Source organism: Eumetopias jubatus, unplaced genomic scaffold (genome assembly GCF_037043125.1).
Source record: "Eumetopias jubatus isolate StellerSeaLion01/CBP00866 unplaced genomic scaffold, mEumJub1_p1.0 scaffold_5, whole genome shotgun sequence".
Lineage (NCBI taxonomy): Eukaryota > Metazoa > Chordata > Mammalia > Carnivora > Otariidae > Eumetopias > Eumetopias jubatus.
The window spans coordinates 22,782,359-22,806,374 of record NW_028274811.1 but is presented as its reverse complement, the minus strand read 5'-3'; the positions used below and the strand labels follow the sequence as shown (position 1 = coordinate 22,806,374).

The window sequence follows — 24,016 nt, the reverse complement described above, 5'->3', positions numbered from 1 at the left end:
ACTTAGATCAAATCTCTAAGTTTCAGTCAAAAGTAAAAGTGAAACCTAAGAATGTCTATAATTTCGTTAAAATAACCTTTTACCTCTCAGAGCCAAAGAATTATCAAAGCCAATGACCAAACTTCCAATCTGACCATGAAGATTGCCGATACACAATGTCAATTAAGTTTATCACCTAGTCATGTCTTGATGAAGATATGTGTTCCAGAAAAATTGAATTCAGTCTTTGATTTGAGAGGATGGGTATGGTTCTAATTGCTTGCTGTGCTTATAAACAAAGCTATAGACTCCCAACGGTGGTCCTCACTAAACAAAGTTGAGATGCCAGAAATTCCTTGGTATAATATAGAGGAAAGAATTCAGACTTTGAGATGAAGGCATGCTAAAATGTATTTATTGTGTCCTGCCACCCCCCCACCACTATGTCCCCTGACAAATCTCAGAAAGCATTTCCTTTACCAAAGGTTTGTGTCCTATTAGGGTGAGACCAATCTGCCTAAAGAATGAAGAAATGGTAAATATGTGAGTCAAAATTCAAAAATCATCTCTATTTCTATATACTAAGTGTCTCGGAGTCAGGGTTCCACCGGAGAAAAAGAACTAGTAGGATATATATGAAATTTATTGCAAGGAATTGGCTTATGTGATTGTAGGGGCTGGCTAGTTAAGTCCAAAATCCATAAGGGCAAGCTGTCAGGAAGGGTCAGCTGGAAACTCTTGGACAGAAGATGAAGATGCATTCAACATTTGGAATTTCTTACTCAGGGAAGCGTCACTTCAGCTCTTCAATCCTTTCAATTGATTAAATCAGGCTCACCCAGATTATCAAGATTATTTTACTCTTTGCTTAAAGGAAATTGACATCGATTGTTTATAAAGTCTACAAAATACATTCACAGCAACACCTGGATTAGTGTTTGGTTGAATAAGTGGGTACTATAGCACAACCAAATTGACACATAAAACTGACCATCATATCAAGCAACAAATACTTGGAAAATAAAATTCACAATAGAGTGGTATCAAAAATCATTAAATACATAGGGTAAATTTAACAAAATATGTTCGAGACCTGTACACAGAAAATTATCGCTAAGAGAAGTTATTGAAAACCTAAATAAATAGACATTCCATGCCAATGGATTGTTAGACTCCTTAAAGACTCAATATTGATGAAATTCCTTTCCTTTCTCTTAAACAAATTCAAATTCAGTGCAATTCCAATCAAAATTCCAGCAGACTTTTCTGTAGAATTTGATAAACTAATTTTAAAATTTAAATGAAATGCAATAGATCTAGAGTAGCCAAAACAGTTTTGAAAGTGGACAAAATTAGAGAACTCTAATAGTTTTCAAGATTTATGTTATAGCCACAGTAATCAAGGCAGTGTGGTAGTGATTTTTTACAAGGGTATCAAAGCCATTCAGTGAAGAAAGGGACATGTTTTCAACAAACAGTCCTTGAACAGACTGCATAAAAACAAAAAGGAACCTAGACTCATTCCTTCCATTCTATACACACTCATTCCTTACATTCTGCACAAAATTCACTTGAAATGCATCATACATCAAATTATAAAAGCAGAAAGCTTGATGAAGAAAGCATAGGAAAATACCTTCATTAGCTTCGATTAGGTAATGATTTCTTAGCTAGGCATCACTCTTCATAAAATAAAACAGATTTATACTTCATCCAAAGAACATATTCTCACCTCAGGCTGGGAGAAAATATTTGTAATATCTACATCTGATAAAGCACTTGCAGAATATATGCACAATTCCAACAATTAAATAGTAAAAAGAAAAACAACACAATAAAAATCAGCAAAAAACTTGGACATTTCATGAAAGAAGATATAAAAATGGTCAATAAGCACATGAAAAAGGCTTAACATCAATCATTAGGTATCTGGAAAATGCAAGTTAAAATCACAATGATATATATCACAAGTAACTAAAATGGCAAAGATGAATATGGATAACATCAAATGTTGAGGATGTGGAGCAATCAAAATTTTTATATTGCTGGAGCTAGTGTAAAATGGTATAACCCCTTGGAAATTGTTCTAGTAGTTTCTCATAAAGTTAAAAGTACACCTACTCTAAGAACCAGAAATTCCAATTTTATTTCTTTACTCAAGAGAAATGTAAACATATGTACATCAAAAGATGTGTACAATAAAAAAAGATGTTACAATAACGTCCATAGCAATTTTATTCATAATAGCTCCAAACTGGAAACAACCTAAATGTCCATTATCACCAGAATGGATAAACAAACTGTAATATAAACAGATAATGGAATACTTTGCAGTAATACAAAGGAAAAAAACACTGAAACATGCTACAAAATGAAAAAAATTCAAAACTTTGATGCTGAGTGAAGAAGCCAGATATAAAAGAGTACCTACTGTACTATTCAACTTACGTGAAGTTCTGCAATAGGCAAACTGATCGACAGTGAAACAAAGCCATAGTGATTGCATTTGGTATCGGGGGAGTAGGGTGGCATTAACCAGGATGTTGCATTCATGGGGGAGGGCCTTGCTATATTTTAATGAGGGGGTGGCTTAAAGGGGAATGGGCCTTTGTCACAACTCATCAAACTTTACACTAAATATGAGTGCATTTACAGTATGTAAATTTTTTCCTCCATTTACAAAGAAAGGGAAAAAAATGACTCTGGGGAGTAAGGTTAGGGTTAAACCACAGGGAAGCTGAGCTCAGTTGTTTCTTATCATAATATTTTTGCATGATTTGATTTGTAACCATTTGTTTGTATTACTTTGATTAAAATTTATTTAAAGTACTTGTTCGGACTTCCAAGTTAAGGTGGTAGAATAAAAACATCTGAAACTCTCTTTCCCCACCCATAATGATAGAATAACAAATAGGACCAAAACAGCAAAAATACCTCAGAATTAATCACAGAAAAGGACAGAGCTTCATGCCATACAATTCAAAATGTACGACCCAAAATGAGAGAGAAGAGGGAAGGAGGCAGGGAGGGAAAGAGGGAGAGACAGAGAGAAGAAGAAAGAGTTTTCCTTGAATCCAATTGTCTCCTTGCAGTAAAACAAAATTACTAGTCCAAACCCCCCAACACACACACACACACACACACACACACACACACACGCATACAAACACAGACACATGCAAAGTATACAAGAAATGTGAATGAAAATTTTTTTGAAAATTATACTAAGACTCAGATACAAAGAAAGGTGAACCAACACAAAAAATTGCACCTGCACAAGGAAAATATGAGAAGATTTAGTTTAAATGTTCCTGTGTGGGTAGCAAACTAAGAAAATCATCAGCCACCATTAGCTATGAGTCTTGGAAACATTGCCTTTTAGCTGGGTACATTACTTCCCTGAATAAAATGAGTGATCTAGAAATTAGAAAATAGGGAAAAATGGATATTGACTAGGCTACTTGTAATATATGCCGCAGATGACAAATCTTACCTAGAAAAAAATCAAAATTGAAACAGATGAAATTTCCCTAGGAAGGCTTTGTGTTGTGGAAGAACATAAGGAAAACACGAACCTAATAAAAGCAGAGAACCTAAAGAAGAGATGGTAAACAACAGAGCAGAATGAAAAGAAAAATCACAGTCCTAAAAAATGAGAAGCAAAACCAAACCAAACAGAAAAAAAGACTAAATTTAGCAACTACAGACTTGACTAATAACCAAATTACTAAAAAAGAAAGAAGGTTTGAGATAACCATGATGAATGTAGAGGAAAAGAAGATTAAGGTAAGTGGATAGCAGATAACAGACCAAAGCAAAGATATTTGTGTCACCGAAGTAAGGAACTCCATGTGCAGAATAGAAAAGGTATTCAAAGAGAGAACAAAAGAAAAATTTCCGGAAAATAGTTAAGAATTGAACCTATAGAAAACCATTACACCATGTTCCAGGGTGGGGGAAGAACCCATAAATGATGATATATACTGAAATATGTCTTAGGTAAGTCCATAAAAATTTAAAAGTAATGGAAGTATTGTCTAAGGAGAAAAATCAGGTTGAAAATGAGGTGGAGGTAGGGGCAGATCTGGCTGGTCACATACTGATTGATAACCACATTCAATGCCATTACAAAGAGCTAATGAAAGGATTATAGGACTCCAAATATCATGCCTTTTGCTGAGCTGAGTAATTATCCAAGTATAAAGTCAATAGGTAGACATTGTCAAACAATAGGCAGACAGCCTTAAAAACAAATAAATAATGAAATATACAGTAATACATCTTTCTTGAAAAAGAAATGACATCAAAATATTCTGCCCTAGTAAGAAGTGAAAAGAAATCATAGCAAATATGGGGTTAATTTAAATATATAACAATGACTAAACTATTGCAGGATATACAATTAGGGAAGGGAAATGTTATTTTGATAAATTATAAGTTGTGAAGATAGTAATAACAAACTAAAATTGGGGGGAAGAAGCAATGTATTCATTTTCTCACCTTTCTTAGTAATAAATGAATTATCAAATCAAGGTGAATAAATCAGCATAGGGTAGTCTAAGTATATTGTTTATATGTTATAAAGAGAATCAACAGAACTAAAAATAAGGCTACAAGGACAAGTGACCAAATCATAAAGTGAAAAGAGAAAAGAGGTAGGAAAAAGTGTAGTGTGCCAATTATCTAATCTTTCATAGGAGACATCAACAAATACTGTCTAAAGCTACTGTATCAGGAAGGAATGTTTTGATAAAACGTATGAGTGTATAAATGTGTCAATAATATCTAAAAAGAGGATATAAACCTTCCAAATTATGAGAAGGAAAGCACACATTACATTCATTTAATACAAGTAGCAGCAAGAAAATCCATGTACAAGAAGGCAAAAGACAAAGGAGGCACTTAAAGCCAAAAATAAAACATAAAATTGGATGAAAAAATTAAGACCAAACATATTTGTTTTGACACCAGCTGTAAATGGGATATATGCAGACATTAATTATCAGATTTGATAAAAACAATAGTTGATTATACAAGAAGTATCTATCCTCAGATTGTATGAAAAAGCAAAACATAATAGACAAATAGTAACAAAAAGAAGTCAGAAGTCAAAATACCAATATGATGAAGACTTGATTCCAAAGCAAATGTTAAAAAAGATATAGGTACATTTTCTAAGTATGAAGTATGCAGTTTACAATTAGGATAGAGCTGCCACTAATGTGTATATTTATAATGAAATGAAAACACTGCAGGAAAACAAGTAGAAATGGAGAGAGACATATCATTAGTAGATTTTAACTTGCCTTTTTAGGCTTTTGACAGATTATACAATACAATGCATAGAGAATTTTAATAGTATAATTATTATACTTCAGCTAACAGAGATGCCGCAAACTCAATAACATGAGTGAGTATATACCTTCTTTCCAAGCCCCCTGGAAAATTTACAAAACCCAATGGCATACAAAGAACACAGATAACTTCTGAATATATATATACAAATAAATGGTAAGCAGACCATAATCCATGAATACACTACCAAGAGAATGAGAAATTAATAATCAGAAAAAGTCTAGCCACAGAAAAAGTATACAACTTTCTCTTAAATACTTTAAATTCAAAATAAAGTTTATAAAATAAAGAAAATGAGTACATCCTATATCAAAAATTTGGGGATTATCTAAAGTTGAGCTCAGACAGCAATCACACTTTTTTTTTAATTTTTTTTTATTGTTATGTTAGCAATCACACTTTTTAACACATTTAAGCAATTAAAAATGAATCTAAGCAAATAAGCATTGGACTAAAAAATCTGACCAAAAACTAGACAATTAAAGCATGTATTTTTCAAGGAAATCATAATAAGATAATGATGAAAGCAAGAATTACTGATTTGGGAAATAGAAAATCAGTAAAACTGACAAAACCTAGAGTGTGATTTTTACAAAACCTAGTTTGTGATTGTTAGGGGAAGGGAGAAAACATGGAGAAAAGACAAATGTGGAAGGCTCTCCGGAACCAGTCTGTACCACTGAAAACAAAACAAAACAAGTTTTCATTATGAAACCCCTCAAAATACTCAAAATACACAAAATTAGAGGAATATAATAACACCCACATATCCAATGCTGCACTATCTTGATTGCTGTAGCTTTTTTTTCTTTTTTAATTTTTTTTTAAAGATTTTATTTATTTGACCGAGAGAGAGATAGCGAAAGCAGCAACACAAGCAGGGGGAGTGGGAGAGGGAGAAGCAGGCTTCCCGCTGAGCAGGGAGCCCGATGTGGGACTCGATCCCAGGACCCTGGGATCATGACCTGAGCCGAAGGCAGATGCTTAACGACTGAGCCACCAAGGCGCCCTTGATTGCTGTAGCTTTTATAGTAAATCTTGAAATTAAGTAGCATCAATCCTCTGACCATTCTTCAATATTGTGTAGTCTGTTCTAGGTCTTTAGCCTCTTCATATAATCTTTAGAATCCACTTGTCGGTATCCACAAAATATATAGCTGGGATTTTTTTAAAGATTTTATTTATCTCAGAGAGAGAGAGGGCGCACAAGCGGGAGAAGCGGCAGGCAGTGGGAAAAGCAGGCTCCCCGCTGAGCAGGGAGCCCTATGTGGGAACTGGATCCCAGGATCCTGGGATCATTACCTGAGTTGAAGGCAGATGCTTTAACCGACTGAGCCACCCAAGCATCCCAAATTGCTGGGATTTTTTTTTTTAAAGATTTTATTTATTTATTTGAGAGAGAGAGAATGAGAGATAGAGAGCACAAGAGGGAAGAGCGTCAGAGGGAGAAGCAGACTCCCTGCTGAGCAGGGAGCCCGATGTGGGACTTGATCCCGGGACTCCAGGATCATGACCGGAGCTGAAGGCAGCCGCCCAACTGACTGAGCCACCCAGGCGCCCCCCAAATTGCTGGGATTTTAACTGGGGTTGGGTTGAGTCTATAGATCACATCAAAAAGAACTAACATCTTAACAATAGAGTCTTTTCCCCATGAACGAGGAATATCTCTCCACTTATTTAATTTTCTTTTGATTCTTTATTCAGAGCTCTGAAGTTTTCCTCATACAGATCTTGTAAATACCTTGTTAGATATATATGTAAGTATTTTTTTGGCAGTTTTCATTGATATAGGAAAGCAATCAACTTGTCTAGATTGCCCTTGTATCCTGCAAACTTACTATAATCACTTATTAGTTCCAGGAGTTTTTTGTTGATTCTTTGGAGTTTTCTAGACAGACATTATGTCATCTGTGAACAAAGATAGTTTTATTTCTTCCTTCCCAATCTGTATAACTTTTATTTCCTTCTCTTAACTTATTCCAGTACATTGTTGAATAGAAATTAGTGAGAAGGGACATCCTTGCTTTGGTCTGAATCTTAAGGGGAAAGCATTCAGTTTCTCACCACTAAAGGGTCATGTTAGCTCTAGGTTCTTTGTATGTCTTCCTTATCAAGGTGAGAACGTTTCCCTCCATTTCTAGATTGGCAGGAGTTCTTATCATGATTGGGTATTTGGTTTTATTAAATGCTTTTTCTGAATCTACTGATATAATCAGATTTTTTATCTTTAGCCTATTGATATGATGGAATACATTAATTGATTTTTTATTATGTTATGTTAATCACCAGACATTACATCATTAATTTTTGATGTAGTGTTCCATGATTCATTGTTTGCATATAACACCCAGTGCTCCCTGCAGAACGTGCCCTCTTTAATACCCATCACCAGGCTAACCCATCCTCCCACCCCCCTCCCCTCTAGAACCCTCAGTTTGTTTTTCAGAGTCCATCATCTCTCATAGTTTGTCTCCCCCACCAATTTCCCCCCTTCATTTTTCCCTTCCTGCTATCTTCTTCTTCTTTTTTAAACATATAATGTATTATTTGTTTCAGAGGTACAGATCTGTGATTCATCAGTCTTGTACAATTCACAGTGCTCACCATAGCACATACCCTACCCAATGTCTATCACCCAGCCACCCCATCCCTCCCACCCCCCACCACTCCAGCAATCCTCAGTTTGTTTCCTGAGATCAAGAATTCCTCATATCAGTGAGGTCATATGATACATGTCTTTCTCTGATTGACTTATTTCACTCAGCATTAATTGATTTTTAAATATTGAACCAGTATCTCATGTCTGGAAAACATCTCCATGAGTTACAAATGTATAATTCTTTTTATACATCATTGGATTCAATTTGCTGCTATTTTGTTGAGGGTTTTTGCATTTATGTTCATGTGATATCGGTCTGTAGTTTTCTTGTAATTTCCTTATCTTGTTTTGATGTTAAGGGAATGCTGGTCTCATAGAATGAGTTCCCACTACTTTTATTTCCTAGAATAGGGTATAGAGAATTGATATCATTTTTTCCTTAAATGTTTGTTAAAATCCCAATGGATTTGTAGATACCATCTGGGCCAGGTACTTTCTCTTTTGGAAGTTATTCATTATTAATTCAATTTCTTTATTAAATATAGATTGATTCAAATGATTATTTCTCCTTGTGTGAGTTCTGATAACTGGTGTCTTTCAGGACATTAGTCCATTTCATTTAAGTAATCAAATTTGTAGCAGAGTTGTTCATACTATTACTTATTATTCTTTTAATGCCCACTGAATAAGTAAGGATGGCTGTCTGTTATTTCTGATATTAGTAACTAGTGTCTCCTTTTTTTTCTTGGTTTGCCTGAACCAAGTTTTATTGATTTTACTGATCTTTTCGAAGAACCAACTTTTTACCTTGTTGATTTTCTCTACTCTTTTCCTGTTTTCAAGTTCATTGATTTCTGCTATAACTTTTATTATTTTCTTCTGTTTATTTTGGATTCAATTTGCTTTCTTTTTCTAGTTCCCTAATGTGGAAACTTAGAACATCAATGTTAGGTCTTTCTTTTTTCTGATGTACGCATCCAATGCTGTAAATTTCCCTCTAAACGCTATGTTCACTGCATCCTACAGATTTTGATGACTTATATTTTCATTTTCAGGTTGTTCAAAATATTCTTTAATTTCCCTTGATATTTCTTTTTTGACATGTGTGTTATTTTGAAATGTGTTCTTTAACATCCAAATATTTTGGGATTTTCTAGCTGTCTTTCTGTTATTGGTGTATGATTTAATTCCTTTGTGATTTGAGAACATACTTAGTATGATTTCCATTCTCCTGAATTTTGTTAAGGTGTGTTTTATGGCCCAGAAAGTGGTCTATCATAGTAAATATTCTGGGGGAGCTCGAGAAGAATGTGTATTCTGCTGTTTTTAGATGAAGTATTCCAGATGTCACCTAGATTCAATTAATTGGTTGATGCTGTTCAGTTCAACTATGTCCTTACTGGTTTTCTGCCTGCTGGATCTGTCAATTAAGGATAGAGAGGTGTACACACAGCTTTAACAATGATTAACACTTTGCCATTTCATTTCATCAATTAGCCTCTTTTTTTCAGTCCCAGGTAACAAAATTTCTCAATATGACACTGATAGGAGATAGGGAAGAATGAGTGAAATAGTAAAATACAAAAACCCTTGTTTTTCCCAATGATATTATAATTTATTTTAAAATATAGATTAACAGACAGTTGCAAAGAAAGTACAGAGCGGTCCTATTAACTCTTCACCCAGTTTTCTCTAATAATTACTTCTTATGCAGCTATAGTACAATATAAAACCCAGGATATTGACATTGGTACAATGTATGTATGTAGTTCTATGCCATTTTATCACATGTGTGCATTTGGGAAAATACCAGTAATCAATTAGAGAACTAGTCCCTCACCACAAAGATCTCCCTGTGCTACCCCTTTAACTTAACATAGTCTACTTGTATCAACATTTTACTAGTTTAGAAACTTTACCAACCTTTATGAGCCATTGTCATAAATATTTCCTCTACATACATTGAGGAGCACCCGAGACAATATTAACATTTTTGCTTTAACCATCAAGTATACTTCTTTCCTCCTTTCTGATATTTCAAGATCCCTTCTGGTATCATTTCCTCTCTGTTTAGAGATTTTTCTTTATTATTATTATTATTTTTTTTTTTTTTTTTTTTTAGAGATTTTTCTTCAGCAATTAGTTTAGTGTAGAATCTGCTGGAGACAAATCTTCTTTCTTTCCTTATCTGAGAATATCTTTATTTCCCCTTCATTCCTGAAGGATATTTTCTCTGGGGATAGAATTTTATATTGACAATTCTTTTTTTTTTTCCAGCACTTGAGAAATGTGTGACAATTCCTTCTGGCCTCCATGACTTCTGATGAGAAATCTGCTGTCATTTGAATTATTTCCCCCTACCAGTAAGGTGTCATTTCTCTTGCTGCTTTCTTTGTCTTTAATTTTCATAAGTTTGTGCTGAATCTTGATGTAGATTCCTTTGGGATTATACTGTTTGGGATTCCCTTAGCTTCTTGAAACTGTTTGTCTTTTGCTAAATTTGGCAGATTTTCAGCCATTTTTCTTCAAATAGTTGTTCAGCAGCTCTACTCTCTTTCTCTGCTTCTGAGATTCTGATGACCAAATGTTAGATTTTTTTTTTTTTTAAGATTTATTTATCTTACAGAAAGAGATGGGAGGATGGGCAGAGGGAGAGGGAGAGAGAGAATCTTAAGCAGGCTCCATACCCAGCATGGAGCCTGACTCAGAGCTCAATACCAGGACCCTGAGATCATGACCTGAGTTGAAATCAAAAATCAGATGCTTAACTGACTGAGCCACCCAGGCGTGCCTAGATTTTTTTGTTAGTCTCACAGGTCCCTGAAACTCTGGTTGTTGGTTTGTTTTTTCATTCTATTTTCTCTTTGCATTTGTTGGGTAATTTCTATTACTCTATTTTCAAGTTTGTTGATTATTTCCTCTGTCCTCTCCATTTTGCTGATAACTCCAACCATTAAGCTTTTTAATTTTGATTATTGTGTTTTTCACTTCTAAGACTTCTATTTAGTTCTTCCTCATATCTTCTACTTCTTTGCTGAGGCTTTCTATTCTTTTTTCCTTTGTCTCAAGCATGTTCCCAAATGCTCACTGAAACATTTTTATCATGGCTGCTTTAAACCCATTGTCAGATAATTCTAACACCTGTGTCATCTCAGGATTGGTGAGTATTAATTTTCTTTTTTGTTTGAAAGTTTCCTAGTTCTTGGCATGATGAACAGTTTTCATTTGAATCCTGGACATTTTGGGTGTTATGTTACAAACTTTGGATCATATTAAATTGTGTTTTAACAGCTTCATCTGATACTGCACAGACAATAGAGGAAGAGTGGGGGTGGAGTCCAAGTTCTTCCTCTGTTGACACACTTGGGATGTGAGGAGCATTTTGTGATTGTTAGTGAGGGGTGGGAGGACTTGCTTCCCACTAAACCACTGCTGTACCACTCTGGCTGGGAGGGAGACCTGTGCTTCATTCCTACTCTTTATGTGGCTCTTTGTGGCTTCTCATGACACCATGGGGATGGGCAATAATAAAAGTCCTGACCCTCTACTTGCTGGATCCTCTGATACCAGTGGACGGGACAGTTCATTACTGTTAGGTAGAAGTGGAAGTCCCGCTTCTCCATTGCACCATTGAGGGGTGTCACAGGAAGTGGTTCACTATCTGAACTTCTCGGACAGTACTGTGAGAGTAGGGGAGGAACACCTTTTTATAGCCTGGTGAGGATGAAGCTTAAACTCAACATTTGGCCTTTGCTGGTGCGCGGGTGATCAGAATAAAAAATGTCTTCAGATATCACCAAATGTCCACTGTAATGTTTGGCTAGTTGTAGAGCAGTTATTGTCTATAAGTTTTCTGTCTTGCTACTGCATTCTTTTCCTGACCTTTGGCTAGAAAGTGCAGGCTTTTCTCCGAGGCTTTTTTTGGTCTGTGCCAGTTGGCATTTCCAGGTTTCCAGCTTCTTCAGCAATCAGTCCAGGATATATGAGGCAAAACAAAAAATCAAGGAAATCACTTCCATGTCACTCCTCAGGTCCTGGGGCCCAGCCAGTCTGCTGTCTTCCTTCCACTATTTAGAGTCTCCTTTTTCCATATACAATGTTCAGGATATTTAGCTAAGTATACTTAGCAAAAGGAATAGAGGAAAGTATATCTACTCCATCTTTTCAGAACTCTGCCTTTATTTCTCCTGCGGTATTGTAAATCAAACCCCAGGCATCATATCATTTCATCCATTAAGATTTTGGTAAATATAGGAAAATAGGTTAAATAATATAATCATGATATCATTGTCACACCCCTCCCAAATTGAAAATAAATCTTTAACATGTAATAATCAGCTTTCAATCCCCCATATTGTCTCAAAAATGTCATTTTAGACCCATGTTAAAATAAAAATCCCAGATAAGGTGCAACCTTTGCATTTGGTTGTCAGACCAGAACAGTTCCCCTCTCTTTTCTCTCCCATGTCATTTATTTGAACAAAATTGGTCCTGTGGTATTTCCCACATTCTAGATCTCGTTGACTGTATTCTTGCAGTATATTTTAACATGTTTCACTACCCTCTACAGTTCCTAATAACTGGAAGTTAAATGTAAAATTATGACTACATAATTCAGGTTACATTTTTTGGCAAAGATATTTTATGGTGGTTCTTTGTGTCTCCTATTGCACCACTTGAATAGACACATAATGTCCGGTTGTCCTGTTTTTCAGAACTTAACAATTAACCCGTAGGTTTTGATTGTAACAGCTTAAATCTTTTATTAAAAGATTCCCCCTTGATTGTTCACCTAACATAGAGTTTCTCATATAAATGGATATCTTAGACCAGATAATACTTGTTATGGGGAACTGTTTTGTGCATTGTAGGATATTTAGCAGCATCCCTGGTACACTTGACCCTCCAGCACCCCCACATGCCATTTTGTTGTGACAACAAAAAATATCTCCAGATATCGCCAGATGTCCAGTGGGGAGAAAACAGACTCCAGGTAGGAATGCCTGACTTAATGGTTTTAGCAGTCATTGACAACTGTTCCTCAGATCCATTATTTCATTACAGTTTGCAAAGTTGTGATTTTTCTATCATTCCTGTGTTTACAACTATAATTTTTTAAAAAGAAATATTTCCTTTAAGTCTCTCCAGCTAAGGCAGAATACATGATTATTTTATTTATCAATATTTCTAAAATAAGCTGTGCCTAATAACCTCTAGAAGGGACCAATTAATTTTCATTTGGGATATCATTTGGAACTCTTAAATATTTCTGTATTTCATATATTTCAATCTTTTGTGGTCATTTTTCTTTTTGATGCTCAAATTTTCCCATCCTTGGTCGGTGGGATCTTTTTCATGTTAGCTTCAGTTTTCTTTTGATATGATCCCCAAAGTGATAAATTCCTTGCTTTCAAGTATGAAAAGATAGATAGTTTAGATTTAACATATCTTACATATATCATGCCCCAAACCTGAAATCAGACTCTTAACCAAGGAGCTCTCATTCCTTTTACTGTTGTTTAGGAACCATAATCTGGGCACAAAGGGTGTTTATTATTATTGGGTTTTCCCTACTTTCAGGTCTTTTCAATGTGTAGGATCAGGAAACGCATATTTTTTGAAAGATAACGATAAGTTCTAATTTCATATTGGCATTTTATGGTTCAATTTAAGTTTACAACATTTTTATTTTTATTTTATGTATCTCCATTCTCTTATGCTGAAATCATTTCTAATATTTTTCTCCCTCTATCTTTCTCTCTCTCCCTCTCTCATATTACCACCTTTGAATGCAATTTCTTGAATTTGGTTCATTTCATCCTTAGATTATATCTTTCTAAAGATGTGCATTTCAAATATTGTGTTAACACCTTAAATAATTATTCCCTCTGTTTATGCCACCAGTGTGATAAATAGGTTCATTTGTTTTAGTTCTAAATTTTTAGGCATTGCTCTTTCTTTTTATTTAAGATTTTTTAAATTTATTTTGAGAGAGGGAGAAAGTGAGGGAGAGAGAAAGAGAGAACATGCATGAAGTGGGGGTTGGGGCAGAAGGAGAGAGAGAATCCCAAGCAGACACCACAATGAGTGTGGAGACCGACCTGACGTGGGGTGGGGTTCCATCTCACAACCCGAGATCATGACCTGAGTTGAAATCAAGAGTCAGTTCCTTAACTGACTGAGCCAACCAGGTGCCCCTAGGTGTTGTTCTTTCTAAATTTAACTTTGTATTTAATTATATAAAATATATACATGGTCCCAAAGGTAGAACTATAAACCAAGGCATATTTACAAACATCTATCTTCCATTATTGTCTCTTCTTCATTATCTTCTTCCTTCCCTAAGATAATCATTTTTATTAGATTTGGTTTACACTTCTATTTTTAAAAATGCACCCACAGCCACACACTATCAAGTCGCATACAATAAACAATACCCTACACCTTGTACTAATTTTTTTTTATTTTGGTAAAATATGCATACCATAACATGACCATTTTAGCCATACTTAAGCATACAACTCAGGGGCATTAAGTACATGCATAATGTTGTGCAACCATTATCACAATTTTCAGAACTTTTTTCATCATTCTGTAGAAATTCTGTACCGATTAAACAATAATTCCTCATTCCCTTTTCCCAACTCCCCACCCCAGACATTGATAACCTGTATTCTTCCTATCTCAATGGATTTGCCTATTTCTCTCTGTACTTTGGCTCCCCGCCCCCACCGAATTGCATAATCAAGAGATTAACTCCATAGGACTGGAAAGAGATCCCCATTCAATTTTTACAGCTACATAGTATTTCATTGAATGTATTAAACTACATTCAAACATTTTCTTACTGATGGGACATTTGTGTTTCTAATATTTTGCTATTACAAACAGTGCTGCAATGAACAGATGAATGCATTCATCATTTCTTTTGCCTGCATATCTTTTAAATAGATTTCTGAAAGTTGAATTGTTGAGTCAAAGGATACATGTATATGCAATTTTAGAGCATTTGGATTTTATGTGACAGACAGGAATGAACCCTGAAGCCATGTAAGTATTAACAAAAATCCATTTAACAAGGTTAAATGTTTTAAAGAGTATAATTAAGACACGACCTTCAGCCAGGAGATAGTTACTTTATTTAGTTCCTTTAGTTAAAATGGTTTCATTTGTTTGAAGCACAGTGCCTGACAAATACCTCTACTACTGTCTTTAATTTCTTTGAATTTGTACAAATTGGTGTCTCCCATGAAATTATGTGACTCCTACCTTTTTTTAAGGATTTATGAGAATATTGTAAGTCAGACTCTTTGACTACATTTGGAAAATAGAGAAGGGAGTTATGCCAATTCTCAGAGAATTTTGGCGGCCAAATAGCACATCTGGGCAATTCAGGCGGGGGGATATATATATCCCCTTAAAGTGAAGTTCCCTAGGCCTGAATAATCCAGACATTGCTCTCTTGTACTGTTTCCTAAACTGTGTTTGGATAGTTAGCCTTAGTTTTCAGTTTTCAGGAATGTTTGATTTTTAATTATGCAGTGCCATGGGTTAAGAAACGACTAGGGCTTTACAGAGACCTCATGAAAGCAGGGCCACAAAGGAAGACCCCAGAGGCTGGTGAACGCAGAGGCAGTTCTAAGGGTTCAGAGGGCAGGTCGCCGGCCTGGATGCACCAATCGCTAGGGCTTAATCATTAATGAGGAGTCCAAGCCAGGAACCAAGGCTATGCCCCAAGACCCATTTACCAGCTCTGTGGTTCCCCCCTACCCTTGCCCCTCCCCACCACACCCCCGCCACCAGGGGCTCTAACTCCTCTCTGGCTGCAAACCCCGGCAGAGCTCTGCCAGGGGTCACTCCGGAGCACACCCCCTGCGCGCACTCCCGGGGACCACGGCGCCGGCATGCAGCCGAGGCCCACCGCGGCAGCGTGAGCTCCCTCTTGGAGGTGGAGGGCGCATTTCAATCTGGAAACGCCCAGCCGCTGTTCGGGTCCCACAGACTGACGCCTATCGGGGGGGGGGAAGGTGGGGGTAGGAGGGCGATGGAGAGGGCCGGGCCTCCTTGGACTGAGGTTGCAGCCAAGTCCCGCGCGAGTCTCTATTCCTACTTGGCTGCGAATTCCCCCACCCCGGGTCTGGGTCTGGGTCCTCGCGGGAGTACCCGTTCTCCTCCTCAACCCTGTGGCCTCTGCCCGACAAGGGGAAGTTCAGCTGCGGGTCCAGCCGAGCCAAGAGCCTTTAGAGACCCTCGTCCCTGGTCCGCGGCCCGGCGAGGGCAGAGGGGGAGGGGAAGGGGCTGCTGCCTCCTTTCCCAAATCCGGTCCCTAACCGCCCCCTCCCCCGTCGTCTACTCGCTTTGTACAGTCAAAACAGAGCTAGCGGCCAATTGAGGGGGACGGGAAGCAAAGCCGACTAACGCCTGGCCCCCTCCAGCCGGCCCCCAGGCCCCTGGCCCCCCCTCCCCTTTCCCACTTCTCTCCTCGCTCTAACCTCGCCCCCATCCCCCGCTCATTTCCTCTCGCACCCAGGCTCGCCAATCCCTCCTTCTAAGTCCCTCTTCCAGCCCTGGTCTTCCTCTCAGGCTTGCCCCCCTTCTCCCCAAACTCAGTCCTCTCCCCTCCCTTCACCCTACCCCCTTCCTTCCTCTTCCCCTCCCCCAGCCCCTAGCTCCCCTTGTTCCTCCCCACCCGTTCGCCCCTTAACTCTGTCTCCGCCCACTCTGCGTCGGCCCCTGGGTCGGGGCTGCGCTCCACGTGTGGACGGTTGCGCTCCAGCCCCCACTGACAGCCGCCGCCCGCCGGCCCGCCCCACGCCCCGCCGGGCCTCAAAACCCCCGCGCCGCGCCCTCGCCCGCCGCATCTTCCCCGGCGTCCAGCCTCCTGCCCTCCCTCTCACCGGCGGCTCGCCCTGGCCCCGCACACCTCAGCTCGGCTGCTCAGCCGCCGCCGGCGCGTCGCTGCCCCGCGGGACTCCAGGCGAGCCGGGAGGAGACCCTCTTTCTCTTTGAGGGACGACTTTTGTTTGCCGGCTTCTTTCTGGTGAATTTCGCAGCTTTCCAAGATCTGTTCCCGGAGCGCACGGGAATCCGCTGAGGCGCTGCGTGCAGGCCCTTTTTTTCTTTTGAGGTCCGCTTTCTTTGTAACTTTACGCCGCGGCTGCTCGGGTTACTTTTGTAATTTCCCGCCCCCGCCCGCTGGCGGTCCTGGAGTCGCTCGGGGCCGTGGCCCGGGGGATGCAACGTGGACCGCGCGGGGCTGCCGGCCGCACCGCCGCCGCGCCTCGCCGCCCACTGCGCTAGAGCCCGCGTCCCGCCGGCAGCCCGGGGGCCGGCGCTCGGTCCGGGGCTCCCGCTACTGCAGGGAGCCCGAGCCCCAGGGAGTCTCCGGAGCCGACGGAGGGCTTGTTAGACCCTGACTTTTTTTTCAGGCCGCTCAGATTTTGTCTCCCAGCACTCCCCCCTCCGCGGACCCTGGTCCGCGCGCTCTCGGCGCCCGCGATGGGGAGACGGCGGCGGCTGTGTCTCCAGCCCTACTTCGTGTGGCTGGGCTGCGTGGCGCTCTGGGCGCAGGGCACGGCTGGCCAGCCCCAGCCTCCACCGCCCAAGCCTCCCCGGCCCCAGCCGCCGCCGCAACAGGTCCGGCCCGCGGCGGCGGGCTCTGAAGGAGGGTTCGCTGTGCCCGAGTACCGTGAGGAGGGCGCCGCCGCAGCCAGCCGCGTCCGCAGGCGAGGACAGCAGGACGTGCTCCGAGGGTAGGTGGGCAGGAGGCCGGGGGGAACCTACGCTTGGCAGCTTTCCATCCCACCCCTCCCTGAAACTAGTTCTGGCGGCTAGACCCGGGGCCCCCTCCACCAGAATCCAGAGGACTCCCAGGAGCGCCTCCCCCTTTTCCTCCGCAGCTCAGCCGGCAAAAAGCCCTCCCTCGGGGGGTTGGGTCGAAGGCCCCCGGGTGCGGTTGGTAGAGCGCAGGCTCTGCCTGCGGTGCGGGAACAGGTTCCCAGTGTCGGGCGGAGGGCGGGCTTGAGTCCAGTCCGCGTCGGGGCTGGTGGAGCCTGCCTGCTCCCCCCCCCCCCCCCCGTCGGAGGCGCACTCTTGAGCCTTTTGTTTGAGAACGATTGCGGGGCTTACGGCTCGCTCTAATCATCAAACTCCAGCGCTTCACCTTCCGACGCGCGTTCTTTGACACGTCGGGGCCAAAGTGGATTAAGGAGGGACGGATTTGGGGACGAGGGCAAGGATTTTTGAAACAGAGTGTTCCCTTTGTTCTCTGCATCCGGAGGCTAGAGTAGTAGGAAATTATATGTTTCCATGTTTCTTTTCGCCCTTTAAAAAAGGCAGTAAGGGAGGGCAGATGAATAGTAAGGTTTAGACGTTTCCGACCCTCCCCCATTCCAGCCCATTTACTTCCATGTCTGTGCACCGAGCCCCAAGAATTTGAAGTGCAGTTTTGGTTTGTTTGTTGTCCCGAAATCTTTTCGCTCAGGGTTTTTGCCTGGGAAAACCGCTAATGTGTTACCATACAACTTCCCTGCGTGTGTGTGACCTCGCTTGTCCATCGCAGGCCCAACGTGTGCGGATCCAGGTTCCACTCCTACTGTTGCCCGGGATGGAAGACGCTTCCTGGAGGAAACCAATGCATTGTCCGTGAGTGCTTGATTGGGATCCCAGTTTGGGCAGCGCGCTTGACCCCATGTCAGGGCTGAGTTCTTGGATTCAGTTGTCCCGGACACAGAGTTGCTTTTAGAATCCAGTGGCCACAAAGCAGTGATAGTTAGGGACGTGGCCCCGTTTGAGTGTTGGGGAAGAAGCAGCCGGTTTACATCAGTTTCGACTTCGCTTCTAGACTCTGTTGAAGGGCAATAATGATAAAGGTTTCAAAGATACTTGGAAGTTTTATCTTTCTGTGTCTATTAATACAAACTGAAGGGGGGAGTACAGCAATTCCCTAGATAACTCAAAACCACTTTTTCCTAAAGGAGTCCAGATAAGACCACAATGTGATTATGTAAATTATCTGGCTTTTGACTGCATGAGGTTTAGGCCTTTTGAAGATCAAGCTTTCTTAGGCCTTTGTACAAAACCACTTTATTATCTCTGGTTTCATCTCAACAGCCACATAACGTAGATATGAAAGGAACTCCCATAGGGAGTTACAGCTGACCCAGGTCAACAAAATTTTTTAAAAGAACTCTTCCCAAATGGCTTGACCTTTTTATTTTTTTAAAAGGTATTTAAATTTAGGATTTACAGGCCCCACATCCCATAGTGTACTGTAGATTTCCAAAGTGTGAAGCTTAGAGCTTCCAAAGTTCTGCATCTCTGACCTTCAAAGTTTTATTCTTTTATTTAGTTTACAAATTGTGTACCTAGCTCTCCCAGGTTCTAACTGGAGAATTCATTAGTTACTAGCCTCATAGTGATGGACCGTGGGATGTCTTATTTCACATGCCTGTGAATCCGTGAGTTGAAGTGTGACCAGCCTTCTCCTGTGTATTTATCTAGCAGTCACATTTGTCTTGTCGAGAGGAGAGCCAGGTATCATAGACAGCACATTCATTTTGAGCCAATCTTGACTTTAGATTGACCTTCATGTTCTCCAGGGAAAAGATAATTAGGCAACTGTGAACAGAGGAAAAGGGCAAGCCACACTAGCCAAGGGATAATAAGGATGTAGTGGCATTTCCGACTCTATATTTATTGGTTTTGTGGGTTTGCGATAGACCTTTCGTGTTATTTCACTGCAGCTTTCAAAAAGGAGTGAAGTCTCATGTGTTGTGAAGACTTTTGTTTCTTATAATTTTTTCTACCCTAAAAGTCCCACAATTTCCAGTAGGCAGGCAAAAATGGGAAAAAATGTGTAAAGTGATTCATGAATATTTTATATAAATCCTCTGATGAGAAACCTTTATTAAAAAGAAAGAAAAGGTATTGCATTCTTTTTTCCCCAACACAGAAATCATCGATGTGAGGCATATATGGAGGGTGTATTTACTCTTTCAGGCCAGTAGGGCATTACTTTGCCTGCTTTAAATTTAACATGGTTCCTAGAATCCTATAACAGCTAATGTCACTCACCACACACCTGCCATACTAGCTGGGATGACTTAGGCACTGCGGAAAGTCTGACTCACTGAATGTAATGAATGGGACTGCCATTATTGAGTTGGAGAGCAGCCGAGAAGAAGGGATCAGTTTATGGTATGTGTTGAAAATCTGTAAAGTCAGATTTTATTGGATCGGTGTGGAATGGGAATTCCAGAGAACAGAGCCTTCCAGAATATTTGATGTAGAAATATATAGGTACGTGTGTGTGTGTGTGTGTATATATATATATCCCTCTGAGTGTCTGCTTTAAATACTTACAGTTTTTCAGTAACATTGTGCTCTTTACTTGTTTAGAAGAACAGCTTTGGAAATCTCAGAGCAACCGCGACTATTGTAGCCTGCATTTCTACTACTTGAAATATTTGGATACCTGTGAAATACATTGGAAATTACATGCATCATAAATCTCTAAAAAGCACAAATTTTGAAGTTATCTTTGTATCTCCAAGAAACATATATATATATACATATACATATCATTTATATATATTAAGCACTTAGAGTTATCTACAAAAATATTAGCATATTAAAAAAGTAATTCAAATACCCAAGAGTATAAAATAGTGCATAAAATAGAGGAAGAATGTAATGCTTTTTTATTCTCTTGTATGGATCTCACATAAATTTTGAATTTTAGTATTTTCTGTTAAATTTAGTAGTGCAATTATTTTTGACATTTAAAATGATAATATATGGAGGTAATAACCAAATTGAAAGCATTATCAAGTCAAAATCAAGAATTTTTATTCTAGGATTTCTTGGTGATAATAAGTTATTTATTATATTTATTGAATTTCCACCATTTAGCAAAAGGCAAAGCTCTGAGGCAACTTACAAAAAGAGAGAAGTAAAATACAAATCGAATACGAGGACCAAAGATTGATTATTTCATTTATACATCAGCATTTTTTTCTTGAGAGAAGGATATTAAAAATGATTACTTTCTAGAATTTTAATCTGTTTGGTGTTGACCAGGCTTCATGAAGAGGTGAAGATAATAAGAGAAAAATGCATTTCTCAAAATACTGGAAACCTAATGCATTTTGATTTGAGTTTCTGTGTTTGTTGTTAGTGTTCTTAGCTGTGGCCTGCAAAGATCATTGAAGTACTTCTGAACTTGCAAATATTTGTTTCCAAAAAAAAATGGAATTGACTTTCTCACTTTTCATTTGTTTCTTCCTAATGTTGTTAGAACTTGAAGCTGTGGGAAAGTTTATTAATTTATTTGTGAAATTTTGCTATGAAATGCATTTTGGTCAGTGGAATGGGAAAGGGTTGGCCTGAAATCATAGCATTTGAACCTAAAAAGACATCAGAATACTCCCACGATAATCCCTTTGTTTTATTTTACGAAGAAGAAAACAAAACCCAGAGAAGCTGTGTGGTCTTTTTGTAAGTTTGTAAGGGGGCCATGGCACAGCAGGAACTGAGCATCAGACCTTTTTCATCCTATGTACTCCTCACTGTACAGTGCATCTACTCCCAGCATCGGAGAAACCCTAACACCCATGTCTTCCTTCCCTCTCCTTCTGTTATTTCTGGGTCTCATGGTTTTCATGATGGTGGGAGGGACAAGTAGTTAGGTGAGGTGAGGCATCTCATAGTTTGAGATGAGTGTGAGGAGAAAGGGCCTGCACACTCTCGCTTCTCACAGGCTCACAGGCATCGAGCTCACACCTGTGCTCCTGACTGGGATCTGTTGTCTGAGGATGACCAGTCTCCAGCCATGAGTCCTTCCTTGGGTTTAGGACCTGGGTAGGGGCACTGTAGATCACCTAAGCCTTGACTAAATGGCGGCCTGCTGGGGGTGAGGGAGCTTTGAAATAAAACAGTATTTTAGTGGACATGTGTCATTGGAACATTATTCGTGATCTGAAACTGTAGCACATTTTAAAAATTAGTAGTCAACTCCATGGCAGGAACCATGTTCTTGCCTAAAACTAGTTTTCTATCTTCACACTAGGATCTATGACATTTTTATTTATAAGGAGTGCTAATGGAGATGCTGGTCATATTACATGGATGTCAAATGGCAGTTTGGGGAAGAAAAACAATGACTGAGCTCACTTCTGTGGTTTTTTTGTTGCTGTTAAGATTTTATTTATCTGAGAGAGTGAGCGAGTGAGAGAGAGAATAAGCAGAGGGAGGAGCAGAAGGAGAGCAAGAAGCAGACTCCCTGCTGAGCAGGGAGCCAGAGGCAGGACTGGGGGATCATGACCTAAGCTGAAGGCAGATGCTTAACCTACTGAGCCACTCAGGCGCCCTGAGTTAGCTTACTTCTATACAACACGCCCTTTACATTATTGGGGGTCTCCGATCTCTTTGAAAATTGTGAGACCTCTGTCTAGCAAAAGACACGTGCACATTTGCATGATGTTTATAGCTAGTTTGAGAATGTTCCCAGACACCCCCTTGTCCTCATGGATCCAGGCGTGGAGCATTAAAGCACATAGGCTTTGTGCACAAATAAAGAATTCAGTTGTGGGTATAGAGATGAATCTCTCAGCTCTTAAGTGAACTGACTCTAATTATGGGAGAGACTTCCCATTTGAAGGCACTCTGCTAATGATTTTGAGGATCCACGGTATGTGCTGTGTCAGTGAGCCTAACATTCTTCGCTGTGATGACCCTCATACTTTGGAGGTCACAGCTGCAGGAGGCTTTGACTCTCCTTCCATCAAAATGTTGCAGCAGCTTTTCTGACCAGCAGGAATAGGCTAGGTTGTGGTGATAGCATGGGAGAAGAAAGGCAGGAGGAAGGAGAGAGGGATTTATTAAGGAGAACAAAGATTGATGATGGGGCAGGTCAGATACCAGCTGGGAAGGAATGTGCATGGAACCCCTGGGGCTTGGCCAACTGGTTAGGGTTTGGAGTCTCTGGCTCAGCCCATTTTATATTTTCTATGTCTTGTGAACGTCTTTTCCACAGTGGGCTATGTTTTCTGAGGGTATGCAGGACCTCTGGGTTTCCTCAATCCTTCCGGCTTCCTATGACCCAGACTGTCATCTTGTGGTAAATTCTGTGTATAAACACTCTGCCTTGAATGGAAAACATGACCTGTATTGATAGGAGAGTTAAGGGATTATGGAACTTGAAGTAGTTTCATTTGTTTGCACATTATCATAAGGATATTTGTGAGACTTAGTCTCATGTCTACAATGGGTAATTTTGCTGCATATCTGAAATCAGATTTTTTATCTTAGTTTTTCAGGTTTATTGTTGTTGACTGCAGCTTTCTTGTTTTGTAAACTGTGGTTTATTACCTAATTATTCCTTCACTTTCCTATTGTGCTTCCTACAGCAATTTGTAGAAATAGTTGTGGAGATGGATTTTGTTCGCGTCCTAACATGTGTACTTGTTCCAGCGGCCAAATATCACCAACCTGTGGATCAAAATCAAGTATGTTTCTTAGATGTGACCTTACTTACTGCATTGTTCTGAAGCTTGTGAATAAATACCAAATGTCCTTTTCAACAAGGATATGCATCGATGATTATTTTCCTATCATTAACTAGATCTGTATTAATCTTTGGAGTAAAAATCTTCAGTGACTTAATTGTTGCCACCAACAACTAAAGGGGAGTGATTTTTTATTAAGCAGAATGGTTTAATTCTGGTGCAGAAGCTACGTGTCTCTGCAGTAAAAGTGCCCCGATTCAGTGGAAAAGAAGTTCTTTGTGAATAAGAACTGTAACTTACTGGGTTTTTATTCTGTGCCAGACACTGTTTTATGTTTTTGACTATAGCATTTTATTTTATCTTCACATGAAAACTATGAGGTACTATTATTATCCCATTTTACAGAGAAAGGAGTTTGGCACATGTGAATTTAGTAACTTGCCCAGGGTAACATAGATCTGAATCCATGTATTCTGATGGCTAAACCTATAGGCTCCAACCCGAGGCTCTATTTATTGCCTTTGCATAATCCCGTAGTTCATGGCCTGTTTCGTGGGTGAACTAAAGGAGAAAGATA

General features: G+C 39.8%; 1 protein-coding gene across 1 annotated transcript in view; it reads left to right on the top strand.

Annotated features, from left to right (window-relative positions):
* Nucleotides 1-17,371: 17,371 nt before the first annotated feature.
* FBN2 (fibrillin 2) overlaps nucleotides 17,372-24,016 on the top strand; it is a 254,470-nt gene continuing 247,825 nt past the window's right edge. Inside the window, exons 1-3 of the mRNA XM_028103619.2 lie at nucleotides 17,372-17,685; nucleotides 18,495-18,577; nucleotides 23,341-23,439. Of these exons, the coding sequence (XP_027959420.1) occupies nucleotides 17,432-17,685; nucleotides 18,495-18,577; nucleotides 23,341-23,439 (436 nt within the window). The 5' untranslated portion in view covers nucleotides 17,372-17,431. The remainder of the gene's footprint in view (nucleotides 17,686-18,494; nucleotides 18,578-23,340; nucleotides 23,440-24,016) is intronic.